The sequence below is a fragment of the Hordeum vulgare genome, chromosome 1H (genome assembly GCF_904849725.1).
Source record: "Hordeum vulgare subsp. vulgare chromosome 1H, MorexV3_pseudomolecules_assembly, whole genome shotgun sequence".
Taxonomy (NCBI): Eukaryota; Viridiplantae; Streptophyta; class Magnoliopsida; order Poales; family Poaceae; genus Hordeum; species Hordeum vulgare.
Window position 1 is genome coordinate 461,817,561 of NC_058518.1, and position 20,753 is coordinate 461,838,313.

The 20,753-nt window shown below is 43.1% G+C and overlaps 1 protein-coding gene across 1 annotated transcript; it reads right to left on the reverse strand.

Moving 5' to 3' along the window:
- Positions 1–13,557: 13,557 nt before the first annotated feature.
- LOC123414942 (respiratory burst oxidase homolog protein B-like) lies at positions 13,558–20,706 on the reverse strand. Its single transcript, XM_045106690.1, has 10 exons — positions 20,166–20,706; positions 19,888–20,044; positions 18,450–18,498; positions 17,861–17,974; positions 16,852–17,766; positions 15,889–16,106; positions 15,709–15,811; positions 15,397–15,476; positions 14,428–14,948; positions 13,558–13,883 (listed from the first exon to the last, which is right to left on the reverse strand). The coding sequence occupies exons 1-10, from the start codon at positions 20,704–20,706 to the stop codon at positions 13,774–13,776; spliced, it is 2,808 nt and encodes a 935-aa protein (XP_044962625.1). The 3' UTR covers positions 13,558–13,773.
- Positions 20,707–20,753: the final 47 nt, after the last annotated feature.

The window sequence follows — 20,753 nt, forward strand, 5'->3', positions numbered from 1 at the left end:
AAGTGTTAGGATGTGTGCATGTTTTCACAAAACATTTGAAGACTCTAAGATATTTAGCTCACACCTCAACTTGCAAAACATTTTCTCATCCAAGGGCTTAGAAAAAATATCTGCTAGTTGATCGTCAGTCTTCACATGATCGATGATGATATTGCCCTTGAGGACATGGTCCCGAAAAAATGATGATGAATCTGGATGTGCTTAGTCTTCGAATGTTGTACTGGTTGTATGAAATCTAAGAAGAATTTAAGCTCCCCCATCATAGATATCTGATAATCTTCACTCATCGTGTAAGAAAATTCATCATTGTAATGTTTGTCAGTATAGCCTAAGATAATGTCATCGACATATATTTGGCACACAAATGGCTCATTATCATAGGATTTAGTGAAAATATTTGGATCGAGTGAACCAGGTTTGAAGCCTTTCTTCATGAGGAATTCCTTCAATGTATCATACCACGCCCGAGGGGCTTGCTTGAGGTCATAGAGTGCCTTTTGAGTCTGAAGACTTTGTCTGGGTGCTTCGCATCCTCAAAACCTGGGGGTTGAGCAACATATACTTCTTCCTCAAGCTTACCATTGAGGAATGCACTTTTCACATCCATTTGATATAAAGTAATGTTATGATGATTAGCATAAGCAAGTAGAATTCGAATAGCTTCAGGTCTTGCAACAGGTGCAAAAGTTTCATCAAAATCAATTCCTTCAACCTGTGTGTAGCCTTGGGCTACAAGTCGTGCCTTATTCCTCGCCACTTGACCATCCTCATCTTGCTTGTTTCGGAAAATCCACTTGGTGCCGATGATATTGTGCTTGCGAGGATCTGGTCTGGTCGTTTGACGAGTTCTCATACGTCATTTAGCTTGAATTGAATAAGTTCATCTTGCATGGCTTGAATCCACTCAGGTTCCATGAAAGCTTCAGCAACTTTTGAGGGTTCTGTGATAGACAGAAAAGAGGAATGCCCACAAAAGTTAACTAAATGTGAAGCTTTTGAGCGAGTGAGAGGACCTGGCGCGTTAATGTCATCGAGGATTTTGTCAAGTTCTACTTCATTTGCAATCCTTGGATGAGCTGGTTGAGGATTTTTTCTAGGCTGGGGAATATGATGTGGAGCAATTTCCTCAGGAGCACCTTCTTGAATTTCATCAGTGCTAGGGCGATTTCTTTAGCAATTTCCTCAGTAGGAACAATGTCTTTGGTAGCTTTAAACTTGATTGTTTCCTCTAGAGATAGTTTATCTGGCACAGAAGGCAATTGCTCTCTTTGCGAGCCATTAGTTTCATCGAACCACACATCTAGAGTTTCAACAACCTTGTTGTGATAGGTGTTGAAGACTCTGTAGGTGTGCGAGTCCATTCCGTAACCAAGCATAAAACCCTCATGTGCTTTAGGTGCAATTTTTTAGCTATGGTGAGGATCTCTAATCCAGCATTTTGCACCGAAGACTTTGATATAACTTACATTGGGTTTCTTATCAGTGAGGAATTCATATGAGGTTTTCAGGAATTTGTGAAGATATACCCTGTTGATGATGTGGCAAGCTGTGTTAATTGCTTCACGCGAGAAACAACGAGGAGTCTGATATTCTTCAAGCATAGTCCGTACCATTTCAACCAGAGTCTTGTTCTTTCTTTCAACGACGCCATTCTGTTGAGGAGTATAAGGAGCAAATAATTCATGAGTAATAACAAGTTCATCAAGATAATCATCAAGACCGGTGTTTCTGAATTCTGGCCCATTGTCACTCCTGATGTGTTTGAACTTGACGCCGTAGTTCGTCGAGGCCCTTGAGGAAAATCGTTTCAAGACTTCCTGTACTTCAGTTTTATACAGAATGATATGCACCCAAGTATATCGAGAATAGTCATCAACTATGACAAAGCTATATAAGGATGTTGCATTGGTTAGAGTAGCATAATGAGTAGGTCCAAATAGATCCATGTGAATAAATTCAAATGGACGAGTAGTAGTCATGATAGTCTTCGAGGGGTGTTTGGATCTGGTCATTTTTCCAGACTCACAAGCACCGCAGAGGTGATCCTTGAGTAATTTGACTGATTCGATGTCAATGACATGCTTGTTCTTCACCAACATGTGCAAATTCCTCATGCCTGCATGACCAAGTCTTCGATGCCATAGCCAGCCTTCTGAGGTTTTTGCTACTAAGCATGTGGTTGGTTGAGGACTTGTGGAAAAATCAACAATGTACAAATCTCCTCTCCTAAAGCCTTCAAAGACTTTGGATCTTTCAGATTCCATGATGACTACACATCCATATTTTCCAAAGATAACAACCATATCAAGATCACAAAGCATTGAGACTGACATGAGGTTAAACCCAAGGGATTCGACAAGCATCACTTTGTCCATGTGCCTGTCCTTGGAAATAGCCACTTTGCCAAGTCCCAATACCTTGCTTTTACCTTTGTCGGCATAAGTGATTTGCTTCAGTGGTAATGGAGTCAGTGGCATATTCATCTGTAAGCTTTTATCACCAGTCTTGTGGTGTGTGCAACCACTATCAAGAACCCACTCAGTACTCTTGGGTTTGTCATCCTGCAGATGAATTAGTACAACTTACCATCTCATATGCTTCAGACTTGAAGAATACGATATCAATTTCATCAGATAAGAATTTCATCATAAACGGTAAATTTGTGGACGTGTGAAATGTTATTATTTCATCAATTTTAGCTTGCATCCAATCAAGCATTTTACTCAGGTCTCCAGCAAATTCTTTAGATGATGATTTTCATCTGGATACCTGACCTGCAGAAGTGATTAGTTCAATTTCTTCACCACCCACATCTGAAGGGGTGGCAAAGAGTTCATCATCTTGCGAGCACCATATGAGCACGGGGGCATTGAAGCTAATGCATTTCTCTTCACAGTAGGGGGGTTGGAGTACTCAAATGAATAAACAGAGAAGTTCTCTGAGGATTTATGAACATAATGATTTGAGGTATAATGCTCATATTCATATCCCTTCTAATTTCCCTGGATATCAGAAGCATTAGCACTAGTGCGAGCGTAGTTTTGACCAGTTGAGGATTTTGATCCTCTTGAAGACTTTGGTCCACCTGAGGAATTGGATCTGGGGTTCAGATTCTTCGTGTGTGGTGTCATGAGGACATTCACCTGAAGATTTTCCAAGCAACTTTTGGGGACCCAGATTTTCCTCAGGGGTGGTCCATTCGTGCAGTTAGTTCCAATATATCGAGCAAATATTTCACCAGATTGATTTTTGAACAGTTTATACTTGGAGTCAAATGACTCATTTGAGGAATTTGATAACTCACATGCAAAGCCTGTAAGAGTAGATGGATTAACAGGAGGTCCTTTAGCAGCAACCCATGAGGTTTTAGGGTACTGCTCAGGTTTCGTGTATGATCCATCAGCATTCAATTTTCTTTCGAAGAAGATTCCTTCTTTCCTCGGGTTCCTGTTCAAAATCTGCTTTTTGAGCACATCGCAAAGGGTTTGATGCCCTTTGAGACTTTTGTACATGCCAGTCACATACAATTCCTTCAGCCCTGCATTTTCGTCAGTGACATTTGTGGTTTCCTCAAGTGAGGAATTTGTTACCACATGAGCAGTTGAAGAATTTGTAGCAATAGAAGCATTTGATGATTCTGGTGAAGAATTGGCAGTTTCACGCTCGATGCATTTGAGACATGGTGGAGTGAATTCAACCTGAGCGGCACTGGTCTATTGAGTAAGTAATGAATCGTTTTCCATTCAAAGATCATCATGAGACATCTTCAACTTCTCAAGATCAAGTTTCCTTTGAAGAAATTCATAGGAAAGTTTCTCATGATCAGCCAAGAGTGTGCCATAACGATCTTGAAGACTATCAAATCTGGACTAAAGACTTTTCACATCTTCAGTGAGGATTTGGGTATGATTCATTTCATCATTCAACAGGTCATCGCTTCTGTCTAGCAGTTTTCGAAGCTTTTCAATGGAACTTTGTTGTTTAGTTGCAATGTTGGCAAGTTTACTGTAATTGGATTTTTTATAATCATCAGGTTCACAGTCACTTGAATCAGAGGAGGAAGTGTCATTCGGTACCTTTAAACCTTTTGCCATGAAGCAATAGGTTGAAGCGAAGTCATCAGCATAGTCATCAGTGTAGATATCGTTGTCATTTTCTTCAAGGTTGAAGATTGACTTGCTAACGAGTGTGGTAGCCAGTGCAAGACTTGCCACACCAGACTCTGGGTCTTCCTTAGAACCTTCCTCTTCATCACATTCCTCATATTCTTCCTCAGAATCCATTTTCGTGCTAATGAGTGCCCGAGCCTTTCTAAAACTAGTCTTCTTATGCGATGCGGACTTTGAGGATGAGGATTTTGAAGATTTCTTCTTTTTCTTCGAGTCATCAAAACTTTCATCCTTTTATTTCTTCTTCTTTGATTCCTTCACCCAGCGAGGACAATCAACAATATAGTGACCAAATTTCTTGCATTTGTGGCAAGTTCCTTTCTTGTAGTCCTCAGATGTAGATTCTAATTTCCTCATATCTCTTCTTGAAGATTTACCAAACTGGCCACGCCTTGTAAACTTCTGGAATTTTCTCACGAGCATTGCAAGCTCCTGTCAAAGTTCTTCAGGATCACCAATGTTGCAATCTGAGTCTTCTTCCTCAGATGAGGAAATTGCTTTGGCCTTCAGCGCACGAGGTCTAGAGTAGCTTGGTCCATACAGATCTCTCTTTTCTTCATGTTGGAATTCATGAGTATTGAGTCTTTCGAGTATATCAGCAGGATCAAGCATCTTGTAGTCAGCTCTTTCTTGAATCATCGGAACCAATGTATCAAATGATGGATCCATAGATCTTAGCAGTTTCTTCACAACTTCATGGTCAGTGATGTCTCGAGCTCCCACTGCTTGCAGTTCATTTGAGAAGTCAGTGAGGCGATCAAAGGTATCTTGGCAGCTTACATTGTCAAGCCTCTTGAAGCGATTGAAGAGATTACGAAGAACATCAACACGACAGTCACGCTGAGTTGAAATTCCTTCATTGACTTTGGACAGCCTATCCCAGGTAAGCTTCGTTGTGCCCAAAGCACTCACTTTTCCATACTGACCTTTGCTCAGATGGCCACAGATGATATTCTTCGCTTGAGAATCAAGTTGCTTGAATTTCTTCACATCAACGGCAGAGATAGTAGCAGCAATGGAGGGAATGCCATGTTCCACAATGTACGAGAGATCATTGTCAATAGCTTGAAGATGCATCTGCATCTTGGTCTTCCAATAGGGAAAATCCTTTCCTTCAAAGGTAGGACATCCTGTAGTAACCTTGATCATACCTGCAATCGACATAACTAAAACTCCACGTGGTTAAACCAAAATCACACAGAACAAGGGAGTACCTTGCTCTGATACCAATTGAAAGTGCGTTATATCGACTAGAGGGGTGAATAGGCGACTTTTAGAATTTCATCGCTGAGGAAATTCCTTTTGAGGAAATTCCTCACTGATGAATAACGTGCAGTGGGAATAGCACAGGATCGGGGATGCAAAGATTACAACAGCAGTTTACTTGATGAAGATTATGTGAATCGGTTTGCACATTATGCAGGTACATAATAAGCAGGTGAAGATTAACTGTTATGAAGAATTTGAGGTTGAGGAAATTCAGAGAAAGTCTTTAGCAAATTCTTCAAACGGTGACAATGAAACTCTTCAACATACAATATTGAGGAATTGAAAGAGTTGAAGAAATAGAACCCATATCACGATGAAGACATTTGTTGATGACCCAGTTCCAACTGCTGTGACAGTCGTACGTCTAGTTTGGAGCAGCTTGGTATTGAAACCAAAGGACACACAGCCCCGGAACACACAGTCCCTACCGTATTCTCCTTGAGCTAAGGACACACAATCGTCTCTCAACACTCGTGGTAAGTCTTCAAGGTAGACTTCCAAACCCTCACAAACTCGGTCACCCGGCGATCCACAATTGACTGCTGGATGCTCTAGACCATGACGCCTAATCATTTGGAGGATGAACAATCCTCAAAGGTAAAAGGCTTCAGTTCCACACAGGAACAAATTCTTCAGTGATGCTCAATCACTTGGTTTTTGGTTTGTGGTTTGGTGTTTGAGGTATTTCCTCACTTGATGACTTACTCTCGAAGACTCTGAGGAATTTGGGTTGCTCTAAATGACAAGTGTTAGTTTCTCGCGGAGCAGCCAACCAGCTAGTGGTTGTGGGGGGTGGCTATTTATAGCCTGGGAGCATCCCGACATGATTTGACATAAATTCCCTTAAATATTGTGACTTTTGGTGTGAATAAGATCGATGAGGTGGCGCAAATTGCTGCAACGGTTGGAACTCTCAATTGTGAGAGTCCTCGTGTCTCTCATATTCCTCACTTGAGGCTTTTGTATGTGTCTTCCTTCTTTCACCCTCCCTTCATCTTCTTCTACCCAACTAACCTTCAACGAACTCCGGTGAGCATGTTGATGTGCCAAGAGAGGCATATCCACGCCCTGTAGAACCACTCAACGATGTAGTTATGGAATGCATGAGATCAGCGGCGCGAGTTTGTGACTCCATCATTGTGTGTTAGCCAACTCATCCATGTTGATTGGGCACTGGCCCTACGCGTCGCCCCGAGGAGTACATGACAATGCCATAGCGGTACCGTTGCTAGCGGCTCCTTTATCTCACATATCAAAGGATTAAGCTAGCATTGTGCAAGCACGTGCATAGGAACGAGACCGGTTCTTGCTTGATGGACTCCGTTTGAAAGCTCATGTAACAGAACTCCGGCGGAAGCCTATTTCTGTTTTATCGATTTTTACAATGGTTCAATTACAGGGAGCTGCACATATATAAATATACACTAGGTAGACCGTGCTTGCTGCAAGACTAGCAAGAAAGAAAGATGCTCGCCGGAGTTAATGTCACGACTGTCAGTTTGGTAGAAGAAGTTGAGAGAAGGGTTAAACGAGGAAGATAAGGGTATTTGTGTCTCAAAATTTAACATGATGGCACATAGAGGAGAATGAAAGAATTGTAATGACATTTTTCCAATGTGAAGAATTATAATGGCATTGTTTCAACTCGTGAAAGTTGTAGTGGCATAGATCCAATTAACCCAAATATAAAAACGCATGGGGACGGAAGTCGAACTTCCAACCTCGCCATGCATGCTAGCGACCAAGGACGGTTTAAAGACAGGGCCAAGTTTAAAGTACTATAAATAAAATGACAGATCCATTTTTTTTACCTTTTCAACATTTCTTGAAAAAAAAGTGAACAAACTTCTTGAAAATGCGAACAATGCGTTGAAATGATAAGATAATTTGAATATTCTTTTCTTAAATGTGAACCTTTTTTCAAAAATGTGAACACATTTGGAAGTCTTTTTTTTGAAAAAAACAAAAATTAATATACACACATAACATTTTCTTAGTATATGGCGAAATTTATTCAAATACACAGTGACCACTTATAAAAATATATGGTGAACTTTTTGAAATCCATGCTGAACGGAATTTTTGTACACGATGAGCATTCTTTTTATATACGGTGAACATTTTTCTAATGCATGGTGAACATTTCGCTTCAATACGGTAAACATTTTTTAATATGAACATTTTTTAGAAAATTCAATATTTGGAATTTCGAATTCTGAATTTTTCAAAACGTGAATAATTATGAAAAACACGGCCAATTTTTGAAGACGTGAACAAAATTTGGCATTACAAACAATTTCTGAAAATTTTGAATTGTAGAAAAAAAATAAGGTAAATAAGAAAAGAAAGAAATAAGAAGAATGAAAAGATTAAAACATCAGGGAAAAACTATTAAAAATTACATTAAAAGAAAAACTTAAGAAACCTTCTGAAACGTTTCCAAAGTCATTTACTCGCTCGACGTGGGTCGGCCCGTGTCGCATCGGTCGCTTGCTTTGCTCCAGTGAAGCCACAACAGTTTGACGCTCACGGGCGGCATATAGACGGCGCAACACACTGGAGGCCGCCCGACTGATCCGTCCCATTATGGTACGTGGAAAAAAATATTTAGAAAAGAAATCACAGTAAAAGGGTTCGAACTGTGTAACTCCCATTGCTAATGGCTCGTCGCTAGGCACATGAGCTGATAAGTTTTAGTGTCTAACTATAAAAGTTACTACTAGAACTATCCCTCAACGACTGGTTTACTGCAGGGAACCAGTCTTTTTTTTCCCCACTATTTTTCCTTTTTTAATTTTAATTTTTTTGTTACTTTTTTTTGTTTCTTAAAAAGTGCTCTCTGTTTTTAGAAAATCAATATTTCGAAAAATGTTTGACTTTCCAAATTCTCTTCATAAACTAAAATATTCACATTTTAAAAATTGAACAAAAATTTCAGAAAAATATGTGCCTCCCAAAATTGCTTAGAATGGGAAACGTAAATATTTTATAAAAAGATAAAACAAGAATTTGTACATGAACATTCTTTTGAGTACTTCAAGCATGTTTTGAAAAACATTAACAAATTTGGAATTTTAAAAATGCAGAAAATACGAACAAAACATTGAGACCAATTGTTTTGGATTTCCCTGAATTTTTTGTATTCGTGTATGAAAAAAAACCTTGTTCAATGAGGCTGTGAGGGTGGGCCAGAAGCTCTGCTTAAGAGTACGTTGTTTTTTGACATTCTTGAAATGATTTTAACTTTTATCAAGAACTTGTATGACTATTTGAAGACATCATGCCAAGTTCTTTTGATTTTGAACAAATTTTATATTTTATAGAGTTTTCTCGGTTAAAATAGGCTGATAAATGACCGAATGAGTCGCAACTTGCATATGATATAGTAAATTGTTCAAGCCTAACGTGGATAACTATCATGGACATGCCCAGGTCGGCTAAAGAAATACCATGTTTAATGGAGACTTTCAGGTCGGCTTGAATAGTTTGTTTGGGAACAACTCATTTCTCAACATCTCTTAAATGGCCTCAATTTGTTTCATAGCTTTGTATGATCAATTAAAGGCACCATAACAATTTGTTTGGGATTTCATTTTTTTTTGCATTTTCTGAAGTTTTGATGGTGAAAAAAGCATAATAAAAGGCCTAATGTGACACATCTTGCATATGCTCAAGTGTTCTTGGTGAAAAAACGACCAATCAATTACCGAACGTGACACAACTTGCGTATAGTTCCTTCTAACCTGGCATGGATGTATACCATGGGCATGTCCACCTTGTGAAAATAATTGGGTTTGAGTTGGGCCAGAAGAATCCATTTGAAAGCATGTTGTTTTCGGCTTCCGTCAAATGGCGCCAAATTTGTTCCTATGCCAATTTAAGGCATCATGCTAAGTTGTTTCGATTTTTGTCAAGTTTTGTAATTTATGAAGTTTTCTTGGTGAAAAAGGCCTAATAATATGGTCGGCCGTATCACAACATTCAAACGATGTCGAAACTGGTTTAAACCTAGCATAGATGGGACACAAAGTTTTTGCTCCCGAGATCATTTCAGCTCGATAAACAGTAAATTCAAAAAAAATCTGTTTTTTTATGAGTAACATTGACAAAAGGTATAAATGCATGCAAAAATTTGGCCTGAAATAACATTCCTATAAGGCATGATAAAAAAACAAAATCAATACTCTGAAAATGCGCATTTCAAGATTGTCGATTTTGTCTTTTTGTCACGCCTTCTAGAAATGTTATTTTAGGGTAAATTTTTGGATGCACTTAAAACTTTTGTCAATGTTTCTCAAAAAAAGGAATAACAATTTTTTGAAGTTTTTTAATTTGTTTTCGATTTTACTGTTTACCAAGCTCATTTGAGCTCGGAAGCATAAGGCCACTTTTCTCGTAGATGCATCATATCCCCGTGTGAGGCTACTGCAAGAAGTTGGAGTCATTTATCTGTCTACTCCTATAAAAATCTAAGTTAGTGATGATGATGTGTCTACCTTTATGTCATCTACACCATTCAATCTGGATTGTAGGGCTGAGGCTAAAACAAGTTGCCCCAAACGCCCGTGCCCAAAATTTGGATGTTCTCCTGCTCTCGCGAATAAGCCGAGTCTTTCAGAATCCAGACCCCCCTCAAAATCCTCCCCGCCGGCCCTCACTCCTTCGCCAGCGACCGCTGGAGTTGATTTGGTCGAGGATCCCTCCCATCATACAACTGTAGTTGGGGTCTCAGTTAATGGGATTTCTCTCCTTTAGATCTGGCCGAGCAGACCATCGAAAACCATGAAGGCAGCCTGTTTTTCTTTAAAGGTTAAACCTTCGGCCCCTGCATCAATCGACGCATGCAATCATATTTATTAATAATTTCATAAAGGTGATAAAAACATACATCAATCCACCTGAAGCCACCATTCACATCTATAAACTTGATAATATGGAATACCTTCACTCTCCATAACTAAAACCACTGTCATCGTCAATCCACCGACATAACATATCGGGACAAACAACCGATGCATCCTACCTAAAACGTACGTACACACACGTTTTAAAAGTCGTCATCATCATCGGACAACACACCCATTTTCAGGAGAGATATCCGCCTCATCTTTGTCAGTCCGCACATCCGTCGTCACCACCACAGCGTCCAAGAGCACCACCGCCCTGCGCTCATCCGCCTAAACGCGAAGACCCTGGAAGATCTACCGTGCGTAGCACTTGCCAACCAGGTCTTACTCACCGTAGCACCGTCGGCCACGCATGACTTGACAGCTTCACCAAAGCTTCGTGCATGACAAAGTCGCTTCACCTCATGCTTGTGTCTTCCAGCGCTCCTCCTCAAACGATGCTACGACACACCATCGTCCGATTTGAAAGACCAAATCCTAGAGTTTCCCCTAAAACAACATGAGTGGGTCGACAACGTTACACGACGATGTCTTCATCAATGTAACAAGGCAAAGCGTCGCCAACGGCCCGATTTTCACCGGCAATTATATCTTCCCAACTAGTGGCTTGGACTAAATGACGAATCTCGAGATCCGATCATCCAGCCGCAGATCGACCACCTCTGACGAACGAGATGACCACCACCACCGACTGCACCGGTCAGAACAGATTTGACCGGAGGCGCCACCGACAGGACCATTAGACCCTGCACGCCGCCGCCGCTGCTAGCCGTAGCGTTGTCGCTGCCCGAACAGGGCTGGCACCGGGCCCGCAGCCCGTGCCGTCTCCAACGCCGCCATGCCACAACCATCACTGTTGCCGACCGGATCGTGCGCATCTCCACAAGATCGGAAAATCTTGCGCAACCCAGATCCATGAAAGAGAGGCGATGTCCTCCGCCACTGCCGTCAGCCACCATGCTTAGACTGGCGGCGTTCCCCGACAATGTCGGAGAGAAGGGAAGAGGGAGGATGTGCCCCCGACGACTGGGGCTAGGGCGCCGCCCGATTCGCCCGACGCAACATGATAGCGAAGGAAATCGTGGCCTGCCGTGGTGGGTGAGGATAGATGAGAGATGGATGCGGTGGATCTACGGGTGTGGTGTGGCACTGTGGCCACCGAGTTTTTTCACGAGGCGCAGGAAGAGTTCCTTCTGCGGCGCTGGGTGGCGTGGGAGTGTGGCTGCCAAGTATGGGGGACAAAGTGGGAGCGCTTTGGGTTGGGGGATCTGTAGGCGGTGTTTCTTTCCAAGGGACTAGACTTTTTTTTAGTCCCAGGGACTAAAGAAAAAAGTTTCTTTAATAGAGCCTTTTTCTACTTCCTTAAAAAAAAGTCCCTCCTATTTCTTTACCAGGGACTAAAATAGACTTTTTAATCTAGTTTGAAACACCACCGTAGTCGTTCTCTCCCATTCCTTCTCCTCCGCCCTCGGTTTTTTGTCGCTCATGTCCGTTGTGTGGTCCACAAACCAGGTTGGGGTTCGACCCAGTGGCGGATCCATCATTGGGGCGAGCCGCCCCGTCTCCCCGGCGACGGAGCAGGGTATCTTCGGTGCCCAACGACCTCCCGCGCAGCACAATAAAGCTCTATCGTAGTTCACCGCACAGGCAAACCTTAATTTTTGGATCTGTCACTCGTACGACCTGCATGTCGCCGCGCTGCTAGGCATCCGACCATCGTGTCCGCGGGCAGCGGTGCTATGGTCGACTCGCTGCTGGAGAGCACCATGCGAGGCGCCACAAAAGCAGAGCAGCGGGGCGCTCGTGATCCTACTGACCGACTCATGGGTCTCACTCTCACCTGTTGTGCTCGGTCGGGCACAAGCGTTGCCCTGCTTCATTCAGTTTATTTTCTCTTACCAGACCAAATGTGGCAAAATAAGTGATAACACATGTTATTTTTTGATTGTTAGCCATGCTTCCTCAATTTTTGTGCCCTGCCTCGTTCAATTTATTGTTTGACCTTTGTGTTGAGCTGCTGTTACTCATTTTCTTTTTGTCTTGCTTTGCTTGAGGGGAAGAATTAAAAACAACAACCAAATTTTGTGGCCGATCTGTAGGAATTTATGGAGTACTTGATGTGGGAACTGCTACTCTGAAAACATCTGTTGTTGGTTTCGAATTTCTTTTAATCTCCAAGTTGATGTACGAGGCCATCAAATTCCACTCTCTGGTTGCAGATAGGATTTAGGATTTAGGGTGCACATCTGAAGGAGATGTGCATCCATCATGCTTTTCGCTGTTGCAGATAGAGTTAAACTTGAACTTGGTTTCTGAAGATGAATATGCTGATATTTATGGTTTGCTATAGGACTGAATGAAAAAATATATTATCAAATGGATTTGAGAAGTTATAGTTAGTTGAAAGAAGGAAGTACTCCTTTGTCATTCATTTTCTTGCCAGGCGGAGTGCTTCGTCCAACCTTCCATTCTTTTACTAAGCTCATTCCTTGAAACCTGTCTTAAGTGTCTCACCTTATATTGATTTACGGAATAAAAATATGATTTTTTGGCAAGTCAATAAGTGATTACAAAATAATAAAATTCTAAAATATGGGCAGCTAAATCGCGAATAGGGTTTGGTAAGCATTTTTTACACAATCACATTAAAATGAACTGGTAAATCATCAACTAAAATATTTGTACCCCGTTGCAACGCACAGGCAATTACTTAGTAGTAAAAAAACACTCAGAGGATTGTGCTAGACTAGGCCAGATGGGTGCATCCGTGAGCATGTAATTTTTTCTAATTTGCATGTCACTGTTATTTGCAAATTTCATCATTATCAATCAACATGAACATTTTTTATATCCTAACTATTTTCTTGAAACTTGTCAACAATTTTGGACATTCACATTGTGTATGAAAAATTTATAAACTTAAACACCTGTTCCAATATTTTAAAAAATTCCCAACAATTGATGTTATAAACAAATTGCAAACTACATCTATCAACTTTATGAAACACAAATATTCCTTAAAACTATCCAACGCATTCTATGTTTAGTTTTACGAGGCGCATGACCATGGAACCGGAGCACTCCAACCATGTCATCAAAGAAAAAAAAAGAATGATGATAACTCAGGTATTACTCTTCTACGCACATACACGTTGTTGTATTTTCTTATATATTTTACGCTATAGAACACTACAAGGGTGAAGTGGCTAGTAGCACACCTTAAGTGCAAGGTCTCAAGGTCCCGCGTATCGACGTGGGTGACATACTTTTGAAAAAGATCATTCTGCCCTTTATTACGAAAGGGTGTGATGTACCGGTCGTCGATGTATTTATAGGGGGGGAGGGGGGGTGAATCGAAACAGAAATACTCGGAGTTAACACTGTTTTGCAAAAAGGAGAAATTTATTCTGGCTAGATGGGTAACAACACTAGAAATTTTCACTGTGGAATTTGAATTTTGTGGTTGTGTTTCTTGAGAAATCCTTCGCCAGCCTTCGCAGTTTATTCGTCAGTACAGGCTCACCGCAATAGAAGACTCCTGTGATATTCAAGAAACAGAGAGTTAGACCCAATTCAGAAAAGTAAAGGTATGTACTCCCTATGTTTTTGAATATATTTTTTTAAAGATTTTAATACGAACTATATATGGATGTATATAGACATATTTTAGAGTATAGATTCATTTATTTTATTTCGTATGTAGTTAGTTGTGAAATTTCTAAAAAAGACTTATATTGCATATATATATGTCTGAGCTCAACTAATTTATGGTGGAGAACCTTCTATCTAGACTTGACTCTGCTCAGAATTTCAGAACTAGTTGTAATCATCAGCGAGTAAAAAGATGTCTGCAGTGACTGTCACTCAAATTAAAGGTGCAACTTCTCGTCTTTTCGAGTATGCTAATCGTGTTATCTACACAAATCGTGTGGTGCTAGAAGTTACGGTGGCTGGGCATGCATATCAGTAGCATTGCAAAATGCAAGGAGTATGTGCGTGTTTGTGAGCAGCTGCGTTTGTCCACTGGTTAAAATGAAAAGAAACGAACGAACATGTGTAGTTAGCTTTGGGATGGCACTGACCGACGCGTTTCCCCTCGTTCTCGTCGGCGATGCGTCGGTAGACTTGGTCCCAGTCCGGCCGGCCGAAGTGGGTCATGACGCGGCTACTGCCGGAGACGACGTCGACGCCGTTCTTGGCGTAGTAGAGGGACTGGAGCATAGCGATGAGCGCCGACCGGGCGTCCCCCTTCCCGTAGACGCTGGTGCAGTGGTTGTGGAGCTCGATGATGCGCTTCTCGTCCGCCTCCGCCACCTCGTCCATGACTCCACGGAACCACTCCAAGGAGCCCTGCTCTCGGGTGACCCAGTAGAAGTAGGCTCGACGGGTCCGGAACGTGCTCGCGTTGCCGTTGCCGTTGCCGTTGCCGTTGCCGGACTCGACGTCGACCCCGCCGAGCCGCTTCGCGTTGTTGATGATGTCCTTGATGATCGAGATCATGGGCGTCGCACCGATGCCGAGCCCCACCAGCAGCACGATGTCGTACTCCTTGTAGTCCTGCGCCGGCGCGCCGTACGGCCCGTCGATCAGCACCTTCGGGAAGCTGTGCAGCACAACGAGCACATTTTGCTTATTTACAAGTACTGCCAGTAATTATTTGACCAACATAAATTCACATGACCATAGATGCCAATCACATGAGGAAAACCTATGGATGACATATACTTCCTCTCTAAAGAAATAATATATGACGTTTTAATCACTAAGTACTAGTATATTCTATAAGTATACAATAGGCATATATATGTCCAATTTTTATTTTAACATTATTAATTCAAATATTCATGTTTACATAATCAAATCTCATTTGAATATATTACAAACAATTTTGGCAGCGACGCCTATGGTATCAAGTAGTTTAATTGTGAGGGGTAGCAGATGAAAATGGTTTAGAGCCATAAATCACATGAACCGAAATGAAAACAACACAAAAAATTTCACAACGAAAAGGGGGACGATTTCGTGAGCACAGGGAATAGTAACCCATGTACCTTGGGTTGGAATTGACGTCGTCGCGGCTGTACTCTGCCCGAAGAATCTCGGTCTTCCCCTCGGTCGGCGTCGAGCAAACCTACGATTCGAACACGATACATCACACTCATGATTTTTCTTTTTCATTATTTTTGAAATAGCTCACCACTCATGCCAAATGGTCTCATGACTTTTCTAAGGTAAGATTTAAAAAAAAATATGGAAAAGAAGGATGACACCATGTTTTGTTTGTTTTGATATATGCACAAGCCTTAGTCAGGGGCTGATGATGAGATCGACACGACTAACTGCATTGGTACGTATATATATACCTTCAAGAAGGCGTTCCTGAGCTGGTTGGTCCAGTCGCCGGCCGCCTTGATGTGGACGCTGACGTGGTCGTCCTCCGGCGCCGACGTGATGGAGAACGGGTGCCTGCACGTCCATTCATCAGCCGGGGCGCTATATTAAACAAGGTGTGGCCGCCGGCTGCAGCTTGCTACTGTGCTCACCACTGGGATGGCGAGACGTCGGGGCACTTGACGAAGATGTACTGCCCGCTCTTGTACCGGAACCCCTGCGGCTTGGACAAGTGCAGCGACAGCAGGGTGGCGGGGTGCGGGTGCACGGCCACCTTCATCTTCTTCACCGATCGCACGCTCGACCGCAGCGCCCGGGTCAGCCGCTCGCTCGCGTACACCACCATCGGCACCGCCAGGTACATCCACGTCTGCACTTTGCACCACAGAGATATGACATATCCATATTAACGATTAATCGTATTCTCTTGCTCAAATCATCGACTCTGACTAACCAAATAGGGGTACATGTCATGCCACTGAAAACACTTCTTCAGATTTAAGAGCTGACGAAGGTTTTACTTTTCATCACATGGTTTTTGGTTAGCCAATTTGCGGGCCTAGAAGTGCACGTCGTACACATCAGAGCATGGGGCAGACCAGAGCATGCAATCGTTCGTCGATGTAGTCCTGTCCTACGATAGATTAATCACTATGGCAAGTCTGGACCAGCTTTAAGCACATGATCTAAAGTAGTACTCTCCTTTAAATTATAAGATGTTCTAACACTTTTTTTAAATTTAAATACATATAGACGGATTTTAGTGTGTGTATCCACTCGTTTCAGTTCATACTGAAAATATTCAAAACCTGCGAAATAGATCTATATGGGGTCAGGGACGGACAAGCACCGACGAGCTACAACGCGCAAGCGGGGCTTTCATATGGGACGGACGAACAACCTTAGCAGCACGAGCACATGTCGGACGGGTCTTACAGTATAGACGGACGCCGTCGAATAATGGATGCCGGCAACGGCGATGCCCGGCAAGGGTGAACAACAAAGGATTCTAAAGAACCAAAACTAACAAAAATACCTAGCTAATCAATGCATGACATGATTCAACACTGCTCGGTCCTAGATGTAGTAAGATAGTAATGAAAGTTCATACGTACCGATTTCTTTTGCCACTTCTTGGTGAGGTAGAGAAAGTGTCCGTGGACGATGAGGAACGCGTAGACGATGAGGAAGAGGTGGTGTGTGTACCAGAAGGCGTTGTACCCAGTGAAGCATTTGAGCGAGGTGTTGACCAACCAAGTGAGGCGGCTGCGGGAAGTGTTGATGAGCATGGCAAGGCGGTCGAGCTCTATGGGCTTCGGGTGGCTGTCGAGGCTCTCGAGCCGCTTGACCTTGGGAAGCTGGAGCTTGCCCTTGCGGAGCGGTCCGGTGGCGAACGTGAAAGCGACGACCATGAGCACAAGCATCACAAGCCCCGTCCACCCCTCTGTGCCCCTCACGAACCACCAGTAGTTGGGTGGCTTGTTGTCCCCAAAGAACGGCTTCATGGGCCCGTATTCATCATCCATGACGTGCAGCAGCCGCGGGAAGTCGCACGCCAGGTGAGAGATGGCATGTAGTCCGACGCCAACGGTGATTCCCACGGCGATCGCCTTGTGGAAGCTAAGGTTGTCGTTGAAGGGCACATACCGTCCCGCGCCAGTGTGGCTCCGAAGCCACGTGATGGTGTTGCGACACACGGGAAGGAGGGTGAGCGCCATGTTGAACTTGAGCGTCTCAGCGCCGCCCTTAGCCACACACACACAGTAGCCCATCACTCCGAACACATCGTGATGACGGTACTGAACGAATTTCCAAGCAAAGAGACCCACACAAATGGAGAGCCACAAAAGCATCACCCAACAACGCCGCCAGTTGTCCTCCAGAAAGCACTTGGCATGCCGATACAACCGCCAGACGAGGCTGGGATCCACCGTCGGCCGGAGACGCTCGCTCAACAGCTTGTTGAGCTTACGATTGTTGGTTGTCGACTCGCCTGGTGCCTCTAGCAGCAACATCTTTAGGTTGTATAACTGCAAGTTAATTATCACCATTAATTCTATGCATCACCATCACTAACAAGAACCAGTCTTGCATGCAAATAAGGGAATATCGTGCCATTTATACCTCGATGTAGCGGAGGCCATGGGGGTCCAATGCCTCCATGATGAGCCGGGCATACTCCTCGCATTGGTGCGGGGCCATCGTTAGCTTGTTTGCTGACACGCTCAGCGTGATGATCTGCAGACCGAAGCATAATAGGCAAAAATAAATATTCCATCGTAACTAAATGTAACTTTTTCTAGAGATCCCATTACGGACTACATACCAATGTATATAGACATATTTTAGAGTGTAGATTCACTAATTTTGCTTCGAATATATTCATGATAAAATCTTTATAAAGAGTTGTATTTAGGAATGAAGGGAGTAGTTATTGTTATGCTCATATTAAAATATGAAACAACAAAATAGTTGGGCGATTGTATGTGAAAGACATGAACCAAATACAATAGTTGGTTTGGTCGGTACGCCAAAACTTGTAGGAAAAGGGCACGTCGAAATCGATCAAGAGAATATGCTTTCAAGCATGGTATAGACGGCACCGATGTGCAAATGTTCATCGTTCGTTTTTGAGAACACACATCCTGCGTTGCTATTTTTGGAGAATGGAGAGACGCCTGAATGAACTAGTGAAAGAGCAGTGGGAATTTACCTGTTTGACTTCCTGCTCGCTGATCTTCCCGTCGGCGTCCTTGTCCACCCTGTTGGTGTTAGTCATAGGCGTGATCAGTAACTTGCTGGTTCTGGTTGTATGCATCTTAGTAATGCAGAGAAAGGGTCATCCTTTTTATCTTCTAGAAAAGGTAACTTCTTGGTTCGTCTTGAGAGCTAAATTAAGTGGTTTTGCTTAATAAATGCTACCACTCTCTTTCAAAATAAGTGTCTTTCCTATTTTCTTTATACCCCCTTCACTCTTTTACCCCGCACGTAAGATTTGACTCAAGTCAAACTTCGTATAGATTTCATATTGTATAAATTAATATTAATATAAAAATATCAACATCTATACCATTAAAATTATACAATATAAAAAATAAATTCATGATGCATCTAATAATATTGATTTCATGTTATGCATATTGATATTTTCTTTATAAAGTTGGTCAAACTTACAAAGTGTGACTTCAGACAAATCTTATGTGTAGACTAAAAAGGACGGGATGGAGTACTACATCCTTTCGGTTTGTTAGACATGCATGTATGTTTAGGACAGTTATTTAACCGACATAATATGAGCTGTACAGTTCAGAAATTATACTATTAGAAAATATACAATTTGAAGTTTCTATTGTTGTATTTGTTGTGACTTGTGTTACTCTGTTCTAAGTAAAAGGAGGGGGTACTATTATACCTACTTAAGAATTTATAAGGTCCACGTTTGACCGTCAATTTTTGATGAACAAAATTATGGGTTATACTCCCTCCTTCCCAAAACAAGTGTCTCAACTTTGTATTAGCTCTAGTATAAAATTGTACTAAGCTTGAGACAGTTATTTTGGGACGGAGGGAGTATGTCACTAAAACATATATAATCTTCATGTCACACAGCTCACTGATTATCAGTTAGTGAGGAGGGCTTAGTATATACGCCCCTAAAAGCAACTTAAAAAGGTACATGTGGACTTCATTACAATTATAAAAGCGCTGGAAAAAATAGATGGATAATTAGGTCTAAATCCATGGGCTGACGCCAGTCCAAACACATATGCTGTACCTACTCCGTCTTTTGATGTGCATAAAAAAAGACCGCACTACAAATTTGATGTCAGATTTTTTAAACATGACAAATCAAATGTTTTTATGACAAATTACGTGTCGCAAGCACGTCAGATCCTAGCAAAATGTCATGTCATGCTCACGACATGTAAGTTGCCATATTGTTTTTTATTTGCAAAGTTTAAAAATTTCAGTCAGATTTTTAGCATTTTCTTAGAACAATTGTAAGTTTTCTGTGGTGTGTACTGAAGCAAATTTTTGACTGTAAAAGTTACGAGTAGTTGTGCGTCTTATAAACCGGGAAGCAAAACTGAGACGAGGAAGTAATTAAGGGTTAACTAATGGAGGTGTGCCGGAGTTTAATTAGTTTTTACATGTCGAGGAAGGTCTGCAGGCGGCTGTCGAAGCTGGTGTCTGAAATTTGATCCCAGAACTCGCGCAGCTCCGCCTTGTTGATGCTGTCTCCGGCGATGTTCCGCCGCCTTGCCAGCGCGTCGAACAACTCGCCGGCGAACGCGGCCTCTTTCATACCTGCAAAATTAATTGTTTAATTATATATATGTGGCACGCAGACACACCGTTAATCAGGCTCTGATCGCATAACAGTTTTGATTGAGACAAGACGAAGGGAGGCGATGGCGAGGTGTTTTACCGATGCACCCGCCGAACTTGGAGCGGGGGAGGCGTCCATTCTTGGCTTTTTTGTCGAAGAAGCTCTCGGCGGCCGTCCACCCGGCGGCGCCGTCAGTCCCGCTGATGAACTTGAGGCCCTCGAGCGCGTGCGTGGCGACGGGCTTGAACCTGTCGATGCGGCTAGGGCCGCCTCCCCGGCGGCGGAAGGACGCGACCGGCCGGAGCTCCCGAGACACTTGCTTGTCCCGCGTCGAGGCGATCCGGAGCACGCCATGGCCGTACGAGGAGGACGAACGATTCTCCGGCGTCACCCCCGAGTCCTCGCCGCCGCCCGCTGCCACCGGCTTCACGCTTCGCACCACCACCGAGTCCTCCCGCACGTCGAGCGTGATCTCCACGTCGTCGTTGCCGCCCCCGCCCCCGCGCGGCGCGGACACGGGGTCCGCGAACCGCGCGCTCTTTCCCGGCCGCGGGGCTCTCTCGTGCACGCCGCCGCTGGCCTCCACGGGATCCCCCACCCCACCGCCGCCCCCGGAGTCGGCGCCCACCCGGTTAGGCATGTCTGGCCACCGGGTCTAGCTCGACTGCAAGAAGTCAGCCAACTAGC